General features: G+C 43.5%; 1 protein-coding gene across 3 annotated transcripts in view; it reads left to right on the top strand.

Moving 5' to 3' along the window:
- Window positions 1-13,503, top strand: part of sulf1 (sulfatase 1) — a 49,179-nt gene that overhangs the window by 8,924 nt on the left and 26,752 nt on the right. For all 3 annotated transcript variants that reach the window (XM_053611595.1, XM_053611593.1, XM_053611594.1), the window contains exons 2-4: window positions 8,490-8,765; window positions 10,115-10,354; window positions 11,663-11,814. In XM_053611595.1, coding sequence (XP_053467570.1) covers window positions 8,594-8,765; window positions 10,115-10,354; window positions 11,663-11,814 — 564 coding nt within the window. In that variant the 5' untranslated portion in view covers window positions 8,490-8,593. The remainder of the gene's footprint in view (window positions 1-8,489; window positions 8,766-10,114; window positions 10,355-11,662; window positions 11,815-13,503) is intronic.

Here is a 13,503-nt window from a genome sequence, read left to right as displayed (position 1 = left end):
CGTCGGTTGTGCACAGGGGCATTGTTATGCTGGAACAGGTTTGGGTTTGGGCTCCTTAGTTCCAGTTAAGGGAAATCACAATGATGATAATGCATACAAAGACATTGTAGACAATCATGTGGTTCCAACTCTGTGGCAGCAGTTTGTGGAAAACCCACGTACGGATGTGGTGATCTGGTGTCCAGATACTTTTGACCATATCTTGTGTAATCCAAGCTTAACGCTAAGCTGAGGAGTAGCGGAACTTGTACACTCACAGAGCTGCAGCAGGCCGATACTCGTACCACGTACTGTTGTGGAACCTTTGCTGTGCTGCCGTCAGTATCAGCTTGTGGGATTTCTGAGGTAATGGGGACCTCCTTTCTGTGGTTGATAATGGATTATGGAATATCGTAAAACTCTCCAAGGTCACGTTTTCTCTCTCTTCCCAGCCTGAGCTCTGAGACATGAAGGCTAGGATAGACGACAAGGCTTATCGTGGGGATTAGTGTAGAGTTTTGGATGGGTTTATGAGCATGAGCGGGCTCTATGACTTGTGACTTCCATACTGTCGCGTGGATACCAGGTGTTGGTTTCATCTGTGAAGGTGGTGCAGGCACTCCTCTATCTGCTGGTGCTCTCCGGGTTTTCTGCGATAGGATTCTGTTATTTGATTGGTGGCATGGCAAAGTGGCAAGGCTTCCTGACTGAATCAGTCCCTCCCTTTTACTGGTGCTTCATCAGTTCATACCTCAGATGAAAGTTTATAATCTTCAAGACATTTTGCCCAGGTCCATGTGCCTCGACTCGATTACAAGACTTTTCACAATGTCCGAAACACTGGCACTTTCAACAGTATATCGCAACGTATCCCTTGAAACCAGAGGAGCTTCTTGTGTGTTTTTAATAATTTTCCTCTTAGTGCATTCCTCTAGACACACACACTCAGTTCCCAGCAGACCACCTGGTGCCACCATAAGCAAGACTTTGAAGTCTCAGAGTTGGATTAAATTAATCACACATTTACAAGCATTTATAATTAATGAAAGGGCCCCTGCCAGGTCAGTCGACTACAAAGCTTTATTGCGCTTTCTCTGTTTCAGTCAGGGATTAGTTCTGGGCCCGTTCTCATTGTTTCCTCCAAATATTACTTGGTGCCATTCCTCATAAACCACATCATCAGTGTGTTAAAATTAGTGACTGTATAAAACTCTGGGCCTTTGTTATCCATGCCCCCCAAGCTGTTCAGTGTAATCACTAAAAGCTAACAGCTTTGAGCTAAATATAGTGTGTTTTTATAATTATTGGACTATGCAGGTAAGGTTGATCCTCCAGTGTTGTCCATGTGGGCCTTTTTAATTAATTTTTAAGCTAAAATCCAATGCAAATTATTATATTTTTTTGGAATGACCATTTCTGGAATTTGGCTTAGTGGTTAGCACGTTCGCCTCACACCTCCAGGGTTGGGGGTTCAATTCCCACCGTGGCCCTGTGTGTGCGGAGTTTGCATGTTCTCCCCGTGCTGCGGGGGTTTCCTCCGGGTACTCCGGTTTCCTCCCCCAGTCCAAAGACATGCATGGTAGGCTGATTGGCATGTCCAAAGTGTCCGTAGTGTATGAATGGGTGTGTGAATGTGTATGTGATTGTGCCCTGCGATGGATTGGCACCCTGTCCAGGGTGTACCCCGCCTTGTGCCCGATGCTTCCTGGGATAGGCTCCAGGTTCCCTGTGACCCTGAAAAGGATAAGCAGTATAGAAGATGGATGGATGGATGGATGGATTTCTGGAATTTGATTAATATTCCAAACACTTCTGTGGTTGTTGGTGAGGGTCAGGCATTGCAGAAATTTTGCAATCTCTGTACCAGATATCATACGATTTTTCTCTGTGGCTTGTGAGAACCTTAGATCCTGGGTACTTACCTCGTGTGCCCTCTTAGAATTTATTATTCTCTATGTTAACTTGATCTACAAGGCTGACACAGTCTTTCCACTAGGGCTTTGGAAAGTCACCACCAATTTAAAGCCCCCTGGCTCTTCACCAACAGGACTAGTGGCAGGGACCCAAAACCACCTCAAAATAATTGAGACTTTCCACCTATTTAAGGTGTGATTATTATATTTTGAATCCATATCACTTCCCAGTTCTTCCTTTTTTTTTTTTTTTTTTTTTTTTTTTTAACCTCATGTTCTACAGATTGTATATTCTTATGGTCACCACTAGCATGGAGTTCTGGACTTCATTTAGTTTTGTATAAAAGCACAAGTCTCGCTTACTTTTACATACTTATACGAGTAAGAGAAAAGGGCTGGTGTTTCATCTTTTAAGCATGTGGAAATGACTGTCTGGGTCACTCTGCAGAGGTGTGTGGTATGTCATTAGTGAAAGCCAGTGTGTCTGCTGTGTGTGTGTGTGTGTGTGTGTGTGTGTGTGTATGGCATTCTCTCCACAATGATTAAGTCAAATGACCCAGCGAACCAAGAACAAAGTGAAACCACTTCAGTGGGTCAGCACATTCCTTCTCTCACCACGTAATCAGCGCATAAGCCCACCAGCAAAACAGCAACTCTCCGAGCTCTGCTTCAGAAAACGAGTACATTTGGACCCTCTATATGTTTTTTATCTAGGTTGGATTCTTTCAAGGCCGGTGTGGTTTATAGGTCCATTTCTTCACTGGTTTACAGAGTGGTCACAGAACCATCCTGAATTTGACTTTTTTTTTTATTTCTTGCCCATACTCTAGGTTTTTATGGCTTTAACATTTTGGTTTATTCGTTCACATTTTTAAGTTCAGCCATAGCAACATAGTGTTACTAGGGCTGTGTGTGTGGACAGAGCACTCGTTGACGGAGGCTCTGTGTGCTTGCGGTGTGTTCTGGCCACAGGCCTGCTTGGCATGGTGGGATTTCACACACTGCGTTGCTCAGTATGCGCGTCCGCCGCCGCCAGATCCTAGCCTATTACAAAAAATGTTTGCGAAACCCAAACCTCACCGTACTTCACTTCTGCGGCTCCGTGGCCACAGCGCCCCAGGTGGGAATCATCAGCATACAGATGCATGCATGCATGCATGCTGCCCTTTATACCCCGCTAAAGTCACACACACTCCCTCTTATATATCTTCATCTCCCAGACGACTGAGTCAGCATTTTCACTTGCTTCAGTTCAGTTTACTGGTTTTAGGTTCATATCTACCTGTATTCTATTGAAATGGGATAAAAAAAAATGGCCAAATTTTAATGTGTAGATTAGCCAAGGCAAAGATACAAAGGAAGTTGAAGGTGCAACTGGAGATTAGGTTGATAGGGATTGGTGTGCTCTTGCCGCTTCCTACGTTTTATGAATTGGTGTCTCTTGGGTTGCTTGGGATTGGCGTTATCTTGACGGCCCTTACGTTTAAAAATTGGTGTCTCTTAGGTTGCTTGGGATTGGTGTCCTCTTGACGCTTACTACGTTTATGAATTGTTGTCTCTTGGGTTGCTTGGGATTGGTGTTATCTTGACGGCCCTTACATTTATGAATTGGTGTCTCTTGTGTTGCTTGGGATTGGCGTTATCTTGACGCTTCCTACGTTTTATGAATTGCTCTCTCTTGGGTTGCTCGGGACTGGCGTTATCTTCTCCTAACTTCAAGAACTGCTCTTTCTTACACTATGATGGTCAGGTCAGGCTCCTTTTTTTATCTGTAATACTGTAATCCAGAGTTCTCCAATTTCAAAAATTGTGAATTTTGATATTAGCTGGTAGATGCCTGCTCTGAAACCAGATGTGTGGGAAGTGTGAGCTGCTTGGACGTGGCAGGATGAAACGGTGTGGTTTGGTCAGATTCTGCAAGTGATCCTGATGCGAGTTGCTGCGGGCTGCCAATGAACAAAAAAAAAGTGGAAATGTGTTGCACAAAAGGATTTTGATGGATGAAGTGAAAACCCCAGGTTTTCAATTGGTTGCATCAGTCTGGTGGTGCAAGCCAAAGGGAATAAAAGGGCCTGTTATGCAACTGCGCTAAGTAGGTGGTGAAAGAGGGATTTTCCTTATGGTAAATAGGGGAACTCAGAGCTGTTACATTTACATGTACTTTCTGGATAATCCCATTATGGCTTAATAATACCAGTTTTTGTTGTATTGTCAGACAGACCCTATTTATGCTGAAAGGTCTGCAAGAAAAATAACCAATGTGAATAAACATGGCTCCAGTTATGAACATAGTGGTTTGTTTACAGGTCCATTAAGTGCTGACTGTGGATTTACATTTTCATTTAGATGATCAATTATTGATTTTTAAATGATTGCTAAACCCGTAATCATCATATAATTTCAAATATACCTCAGAAATATAATAACTTGTAATATTGCCATGCAACATCTCACTTATTTCTGCATTTCAGACTCTTGCTGTACAGTTTTCTGGTACACATGCATAAGCTCCACCCCCAGCCAAATGAGACTTGCTTAGCTTTTCCTAAAAGGACACATATGAAGCATTGATAGTTTCAGCAGGAATGCTGGGGTCTGTTTTGGTGAAAGGGAAAGCCTAGTGGTATTTTCATTGCAATTGCAATTTGTCCCAGCCACAGAGGGTGGTTTAAAAAAAAAAAAAAAAGCATAAACTCATCCTTCAAGTCAGTCTGATGGTACTGAACGAGCACCACCTTTAGATATTTCATTTGCCGTTTTCTGGTAGGCCAGATGACTAAATTATAGTCCTCCTTCAAAGATTAGTGCAGTTTGGGGGGAAAAAATGTTCCCCATCCGGACACTCTTTTGTATATTCATCCTCAGCTGTGAGCCCTGATATGTATTACATACTTTAGACCCAGGGGACTGTGGGTTGGATTAGCTTGCCTACATTGTAAGTGCATCATCATTTTGGGCTGCGCCTGCCAAGACACTCTTTGCTATTGTCTCATAAATCTACATGACCAAAAACACAGCTGCATTGCTGAGCAGAAGCCTTCATTACTTGGTGTACCATTGTTTATACAGAGAGGGCAGGAAAAAGGGGGGGGGGGGGGTAGATACAGCATAATGATGGAAGTAAAGATCGGGGATTGCGGTGAAGGACACTTGGTCTGTCTTTCCATTAATCTGAAAATTACCCCCATTTTCACCGGGGGCTCTTTTTGGCAGCTGTGCATCAGGCTGAAAGCTGGCATAGTGGCCTTTTTGTTTTTCTCCTTTGAACCTTCAAGGCTATTTTTTTCCCTTCCCTTTATCCCCAATATTATTCCCTGAGCTTAGTTCTGATTAATACAGTAGAGCTAATTTACCAGGTCATTTGGTCTAATCCCTAAAAACAATAACTGGTGAGAGATGATGCTCTTTTTGCTGGTTGACCGTGGTCCAGAAGAAAGGGGGGGAGCAACAGATGTGCCTGGGCTTGAAAGAAAAACAGTGGCTGAAGATTTTCAATGGTCTTTAATTTATTTTACACTATTGTCTGGGGTCTTGATGTGCTTGTTATAATTGTACTGTATTCATTGAAGCTGTTTTTTTTTGTTGTTTTTTGTTTTTTTTTGTAATTGACTGACTTAAATCCACCCTGAAACTGAACTTCATTCAGACTCCTTTGTGTGCTTGTGTTACTCACTCATTCGTGCACCTCTCCGTTTGAATCCATCCTTCAATACAGTACAGTCCACAGGATTCCTGACTGGCATATTCATTACAGCCTTCGGAGTCTGTGTGCTCTTTAGACCCTCGCCCCAGGCAAGTGCGGCCGCCCGGCTGCTTCTCTGTCTTTGCAGCCGCTCTCCTGGAGCAGCAACTCGTCCGAGAACAAAATGGTGCTTGTTTGTCGGACTACCTTAAAGCTCTGGCACCTAGTTGCACTTTGTACCTTCTACTGCAGCACAATTGCTTGCACAACGGTTTCTCATGAGCCAGTGCAGGCTGCCAGTTCTTCAGCCGGACGTTTCATCAATAAACATGAACGTTAAAATAGCTGCATGCCAGGCCTGTGCTATTTTGGCCGGGGTGGAACAGTGGAAGGCCAGCAGCAGTGGTCTGCTGCTTTGTTTCCTTCTGCTCATGGAAAACGCTAAAGTGGAAGACTGCACTCTCCTGAAAGCTCTGAGGCGGCCAAGCACTTTTCTTAAGTGCCGGGTTCGCGCAGGACTCGTATCGGCACATGCCTGAGAGGAGCCTCTGACTATCACCAGGCCTGTTGGCTCAGACCCATTTTTGAATAATGGGGGTAATTAAAACCAAGCCGTAATTCCTGACCTTCTAGAGCTGAAAATAAAATGCTATTTTCTGCTAACCGTTTTCTAAAATTGCAGCTCTGTTGATCTGTTCGACTCGTGGTGTACTGGTGTGGTAATTCTGCTGGCAGGAGAAAAATATCAGGAGGCTCTTTAGGTGCTAAATAGCCGGTTGATCATAAAACAAACCACGACTGGTGAGTTTTCAGAACTTTTAAAAACTTATTTATTTGTTTATTTATTTATTTTGAAACGCTGCACTGTCAGTGTTGGCCTGTGAATTCTGCTTCTGACAGTCGTCAGTTCCTCAACCTCAGCCACATCACTCCAGTTCATAATTGGTCTCAACTAGAGACGTCCTCGGGACTGCACGTTGCAATTATTTTTGTTTGTGCGCGAAACGTTTCGACAAAAAACTAATTTTCTAATGGTTCTATTTCCCAAAATATAAACAAAACCGGTAGCCTGATTTAAACCACTGTGACCCTGACCAACAAGGACAAAAAGTGCTTCAACCTGGACACTATAGATTTGTAACTAGGAGCTGCTGTAATCATAAACACCGTCCTGTTCTCATCCCTCATCAGGACCACAGCACGGGTTCTCTTTTCTGTCTGGTTTCTCTCAAGATTTCTTCCTCATGTCGTCTCAGGGAGATTTTCCTCAACACTCTTTGCTCATTAGGGATCTAGATCTACGTCTGGATTTCTGTAAAGCTATTGCCAATAGTGCTATAAAAAAACCAAATTGAATCGCCCTAGGTGCAGGCATGTGTGTGAAATCTGGTGTCTGTACCCTGCTACCCATCCACTAGGGGTTTGTACAAATAGCGCCAGTGTTTGCACAGCACTGCAGGAAGGACTTGGCTGGCTAACCTTCGCGCTGCCGGTCACAAACCCTCGCTGTCCAAAAAAGCACTTAAAGGTCTATCTGAGAAAGTGCTTATCAGCAGCAGTGATTTACTACTGAACCACTTTTATTTTTCCGTGTTTAACACGAAAGTGTGTGCTCCATGTTGTATGCAAGCCAGTTTCTCAGTAGGTTCTTAATGTTTGAGGGTCAGCAAGCAGAAGATTTGTGTATGGTGATGGCGAAAGCTCAGGTGCGTATTTGTTTCAGTCCTATTTGTTTCAGCTCATCAATTCCAGACACAAAGATCAGCCATAAGGCAATCTGGTGCCCCTGGAGATGTATGCGCCAGTCTTCTGCACTTGTTTTTTTTTTTTTGTACCGTAAATGGCCTAATTGGGTTAGAATGGATTTGTTTTCAAAAGATTTTTAATTCGTTTGAAAGGATACCCTGATGCATGTGTAAAACTGTTTCCCAAGGCGCAAAAACTTCCCGTACGGCGAAATGTGGCCAGCGGGGACTGCCTTTGTCATCTTCAACGATGCATAGCGTCCCCCTCCCATACCCTCCCACCCACAGTAGAGAGGTTAATGTAGCGGAACCTCCTCCTCCCTGTCCTCCCTCTCCTCGCTCTCCTGGGACCCTCATTCCCCACCAACCATCCTGCAGGGGTCATCACACCCAGATCATGATTGACAACTCAGCGCTAAACCCTGATTGGCTTCGTGCCGCAGTTACCAGCCAGTGGGAAAGCTTCTGTGAGTGGATCTCAATGGGGCAGACAGGGAGAGAAAGAGAGAGAGAAGGAGAAACTGTGAGAGAATACTGGTTTGTCAGCACACACAGGAAGCGAATGCGCTGCCCTGAGGTCTCTCCGGTTTTTGATTGTGTGTGTGTGTGTGTCTGAAGTTGAGGAGAAAGGGGAAAATAATGAGAACAGGTTAAGCACTTTGCAGGTAGGATTTAAAAGATTATATCAAGTTTTGACTTGTGGATTTGTTAACAGCTAGTAGCTCTGAGTAAAAGGACTTTGATGAAAGATGATGTTGTATAAATGCGTTGCAGCGAATACCTACAAAGGCATTTGAGCACCCATTTATCAGCAGATTTTGCTGGAAACGTTAAGTGGTGAATTTGATGCGACAGATGTTTCTGTAAAATCTTTGCTTCTTTTGGTTTGTGGATCTTGACTGTACAGAGATGACATTAAGTTTAAGAGCCTCTGTAAATGATTTATCAGGTGTGAGCGTGTTTAAATATTTAGCCACATATCTGGAACAGTCATTTACGGGTTTTTTTTTTTTTTTGTTCTTTTCTTTTTTTTGTGCCTCAGTCTTTAAGACCTATTCCATTCCATTTCTCTCTGCCAAAGTAACGTTTGCTCTTACCACAATTTTCCACACGTTTTTCACATATTCAACGCACTTATGTTGGGACACGCCATTTCTTCTTTTCTTTCAGATTTGCTCGTAAAAAGCTCCAAAGTGCGGCAGCATCATCCCCTCTCTCTCTCTCTCTCTCTCTCTCTCTCTCTCTCTCTCTCTCTCTCCTCACTCTCTTCCATCATGAAGCCTGCGTGCCTGGCATGGCTGTTGGTCTTCGCCCTGGCCGCTCCGCTGTCCTACTCGGCCTCCACCACACGGAGTCAGGGCCTCCGGGGACGGGTGCAGCGCGACCGCCGTAACATACGCCCCAACATCATCCTCATCATGACCGACGACCAGGATGTAGAGCTGGGTGAGCACGCTTCCTCTTGAAGAAGGTCGATTAAACAGAGCAAGAAAGATTCTAATAATCTGACTCGTAGCAGTTGAAATGGACGAAATTTTTACGAATGCACCTGAATGTAAATTTAGATATACAGTAAATAAAAAAACGTGAAGGTGATGGATAAAAGAAAGGAAGACTCGAAATGAAATAAAATTGTGAAATAAATAAATAGCAGTGACTGAAAGAAGAAAAAAAAAAGGGAAAATATTAAAATACAACAAAGAATAAAAAAAATAAATAAAAATATGAATGTGGGGGGGAAGGAAGCCTCAAAATGAAATAAAATGGTGAAATAAATAAATAAATAATAGCAGTGACGGAAAGAAGAAAAAAAGGAAAATAGTAAAATACAACAAAGATTGTATTTTTTTTTTATTTTATACAAACTATATAAAAGTAACATGCGAAAAAAAAAAATCTGAGGAAATTTCATGTTTCAGATTTTTTTTTTACATGATTTTAAAAAGGTTCGACGTTTGGCATCTAAAACATTTTGGGACATGAATTCTTCTCACAGTCTGTTCGATAAGGACATTTTGGAATGTGTTTATCTATTTAAAAACCAATTCTGAGACTTGTGAAAACCCCGAGCTGAACTGCTGTTAGGTACACTCTCACACTTGGAAAGTCTTTGTGCTTCTTGTTGCTATGGTAACGCTTACACTACTTCCATGTTCATAAATCTGGTTTGTGCGAATGTAAACAGAGATTTTTAACACGGTGTCGAATTTCGGGAGAAGATAAACAGTTCCTTCGAAATTTGCAGAGCCGTAGCGGTCGTGGTCCAGAGCCATGAAAGTCCTGGTTATGACTCGAAAGATGAATCGTTTTAATATACAGTTATACAGAGCTTAATTTCACCGCCTTGTCCTCTTTCTACTAAACACGCTTGTTTTCATGCAAGTTCTCCATTACTAACCTGAGCCAGCCAGCCAGGAAAATTTGATTTAGCGCTCAGCGTTAGTGTTTCTAGCCAGCGTGATTCAGCAGTCGAGCTGTTCTCTGGTTTGTGCCAACACAACTGCAGTATGTCAGACGCGATCTGGGAACTTAACTGTCGTATAACGCTCAGCAAGCCTCGCTCTCAGTGTGTCGCATTAAAGGGTTTTCCAACCATTCTGCATTTGTAACCTTCCAACTTTCTTCTATGAGAACCTTTTGGCTCCTAATCACTGCAATATTTAGAAGTGCCACTTCCAAATGGAAATACAAATAAACTTCCACCATATTTAGAAGGTTCTCGGTGTTTATTTTTAAAGTCGTGTAAGTATCTGGATCGGTAACGCTTTCTTCGTTTTTGTACTCGCTTGTCTCAGGCTCGTTGCAGGTGATGAACAAAACTCGCAGAATCATGGAGGAAGGTGGCACGTCGTTCACGAACGCCTTCGTGACGACGCCCATGTGCTGCCCGTCCCGCTCGTCCATGCTGACGGGGAAGTACGTTCATAACCACAACACGTACACCAACAACGAGAACTGCTCCTCTCCATCATGGCAGGCCCAGCACGAGCCTCGCTCCTTCGCCGTCTACCTCAACAACACGGGCTACAGGACAGGTACGAATATCACCATCCTGCACTTAAGTTCCAAGTGTGCTGATCGTGAATAGTTCTATTTCTCTGCCCTGATGTTAAACTGTTTGTACCTTGTTGTACCACAGCGCTGATGCATTCTCCCGTCTGATTGGTCAAAATGTGTTGACTAACTTTCTCTAACAGAATCTCTGAGAGTAGTTTTTTGTGTGTGTGTGTGTGTGTGTGTGTGTGTGTAATATATATATATATATAATATACACACACACACACACTATAGTAGGCTTTAATTCAGATGACAGGCTTAGAATAATGAAATGTTATCATTTCTATAGTAACAGCTCATTCGTGGGGGCGTGTATAGCGGGCGCTTCGACTTTCATAATAAGCAGTTTTAAAAAGTTGAAGCTTTCCGTAAGGTGTTTACGTGACATGTATGGAAGGAGTCTCCAGTATCAGCGCTTCGTAGCAGTCAGAGGAAAGTCTTCAGGGCCGAGCAAGCATCCTGTTTATAGCCGCTGTAATGTAAAACAAGAAGATTTAACTTGGCGAGGTCAGACACTGATTGTCAAGTGAGGAGGTCTGGAACGCCGTCGGCGTTCCCGTTCATCCTGAAGGTGTTCAGTAGGGATGAGTTCCGAGTTCTGTGCAGGACACTCGAGAAACAGGTTTGGGCCTGTTCGTTCCAGTGAAGGGAAATATGTAAACCATATAGCATACAAAGACATTCTAGACAATTCTGTACCAGTCAGGTGTCCACATACTTTTGGCCATGTAGTGTATGATGATATTCTGTCAAATGTACAAAATTTGTAACTATTCTCTATATTTTTAAAGTATTTCAGACCCTCCATCAGTAAAACCCCAGCGCCGTGTCGGTTCATGTTTATTCCAAAAGACAGATTTCGCACCCAGTGACCTCTCCATGAGCGAAACCGAACCTTGTTTATCAGTGCAGCGCTTTTAATAAAAGCCCCTTTTTTTTATTCAGGATGACGGATGAAAGTGTTTACATCTAGTATCAGTGAACGTTAGTCTGCAATTAACTTCTTACACAGACTGGCTGATTGGCCCAGCTCTTGAGAAGATGTGTTTTAATTCGGCTTAAAAATGATCTGAAGACTGAAGGACAGACGTAAGCAGACTTTTTAAAGCGGAGTACTCTTGGATACCATTAAAATGGAGGCATTGAGAAACTGAGCTCTCAATTGCTGCCTTTTCTTTTGAACCCGTAAGACGGCGGGCGAAACTTCTAATCTAGTAAGTAATGAAAAAAACATGCAGTAATGATAGTTTTGGTGTTTTGACGGCTTGGGTCTTGGTTTCTCGCAGCTTTCTTCGGGAAGTACCTCAACGAGTACAACGGCAGCTACATTCCTCCTGGGTGGCGCGAGTGGGTGGGGCTCATCAAAAATTCCCGCTTCTATAATTACACGGTCTGTCGGAACGGCTACAAGGAGAAGCACGGAGCGGACTATGCCAAGGTACGTGCCTGCTGGTTTCAGTTCACAGCTTTTGTCGCGGTCACGTTGCGGGGGTTCGTAATCCCGTCACCCCCCCGTCGTCGTTTTTACTTCATGCCCAATTGTAAGGTCTGTTCTGGTCTAATTGCAGGGTTTGTTTGCTCGTAATCCCAGGTTGATCTAAACCGTTTGGAATCTGATTAAATTAAAGGGAATGTTCTGAGCTGTAGCGGAATCTCCTCATCTGTGCGACACCGTCTCAAATGATCAAATGGTTCCCCACCAGGTCTCGGAGTGGAAATGGCCTTGGGGCACAGCTTTCCTGGGTTTTTTGTGTGTGTGTGTGTTTGGTTTCTTAGAAGATATGGGTGCCATGTAGATTATAGCAAATGACACCAATAATTATGAGCAAAGCGCCCAAAAAAAAAAAAATGACGGATTAAAGTTAAAGGGAGCTGTCAGGAATGGATCTTCTCAGACCTATCATTTTAATAATGTCTTCCAAAGTAGTACAGTTTTCCCTGTGTGGAATTTGAGCTGAGGTTTCGATTTTATGAGCATGTCTGATGGGTAAATAAATGTCTGGCCTGGTGCTCGGATGGCAACGACTTGCTTGTTTAGTTAGGCCAAGGTGTTAAGTTACCCTCAAGCTGCGAGGTGGCTGAGGCCAGAGGTTCCTGCACTGAGCTCTGGAGAACGCTCTGTGGCTTTAGTGGTTCTGGGGAACGTTTTAATCTGTTTCGGAGTAGATGTCCGGACTTCGCAGAAGCAGCTGGGACGTTACAGCTCTCTGCTTCGGCGCATCGTTTAACAGCCTAGAACGTTCTTTTTATTCCAGATCTTTTGACAAACCACACCAGCCACGGCTTGTCAAAACAAATAGTTTTCCAGAGAACCTTTTCCTGTTAGATAAGGCTAGTCGAGATATGATTTTATTTTATTCTTTTTTTTTTTCTTCACTCGTTAATTTGCGTGACGAGCTCAAATCCAGTGAATTCTTGGATTGCTTTCTGAGATTGATGAGTTAGTCCTAGTGTTCGCACGGTCTCGAGACGGAACAAGCGATATTTATTTATGTCTGGTTCACATCCGTCCTGAAATGCATTACTCAAGGCTAATTCATCTGAGAAATCCGAAAGCGAGTGAGCGAGCACCAAGATCATCATCGAGCGTAACTCTCACGATGATGTGCATGACTCGTTTGTGTATATCCAGGCCCACAGGGATCCTACAGCTGAACCAAAATCTACACGATGTTTTTATTTTCCGTGGCGAAGTCAGGAAAGGGATTTAGCAGGCTTTTGGGTAACTCTCATACCAGGCACTGTTTGTGTTTGTGGTAGCAGGAGCAGGCCCATGTGGCTGTAGCATAACTAGTACAAGGGCTAAAGCTCAACACTGGCACACGAGGTCCCTTCAACCTTCAGAGACCTCATAGACATTCCAGTGTCAGCCTCAAAGCTGGAAAAGAAAGACCTCACTGTTGAGAAAACAGTGTGCTAGCAGGGAGCCTTGACCCCCCTCGTGCACCACCGACTGTTGGTGTTAACACCAGTGTCATGTTCGATTATGTGCCGCAGCATCACACTGTGCCTCCCCGAGCTAACACACTTGGCTTGAGGCTACCAGGTCTTGTTACAGTTCTAAATAAGGCAATTCATTCATTCATTCATTCAGAGAGCTGACTTTACATTTATTCTTCTAAGCAAT

Source organism: Ictalurus furcatus, chromosome 23 (genome assembly GCF_023375685.1).
Source record: "Ictalurus furcatus strain D&B chromosome 23, Billie_1.0, whole genome shotgun sequence".
In the NCBI taxonomy this organism is placed as follows: domain Eukaryota; kingdom Metazoa; phylum Chordata; class Actinopteri; order Siluriformes; family Ictaluridae; genus Ictalurus; species Ictalurus furcatus.
Note: the sequence above shows the minus strand (reverse complement) of the source record. Positions and strands in the feature narration are given on the sequence as shown.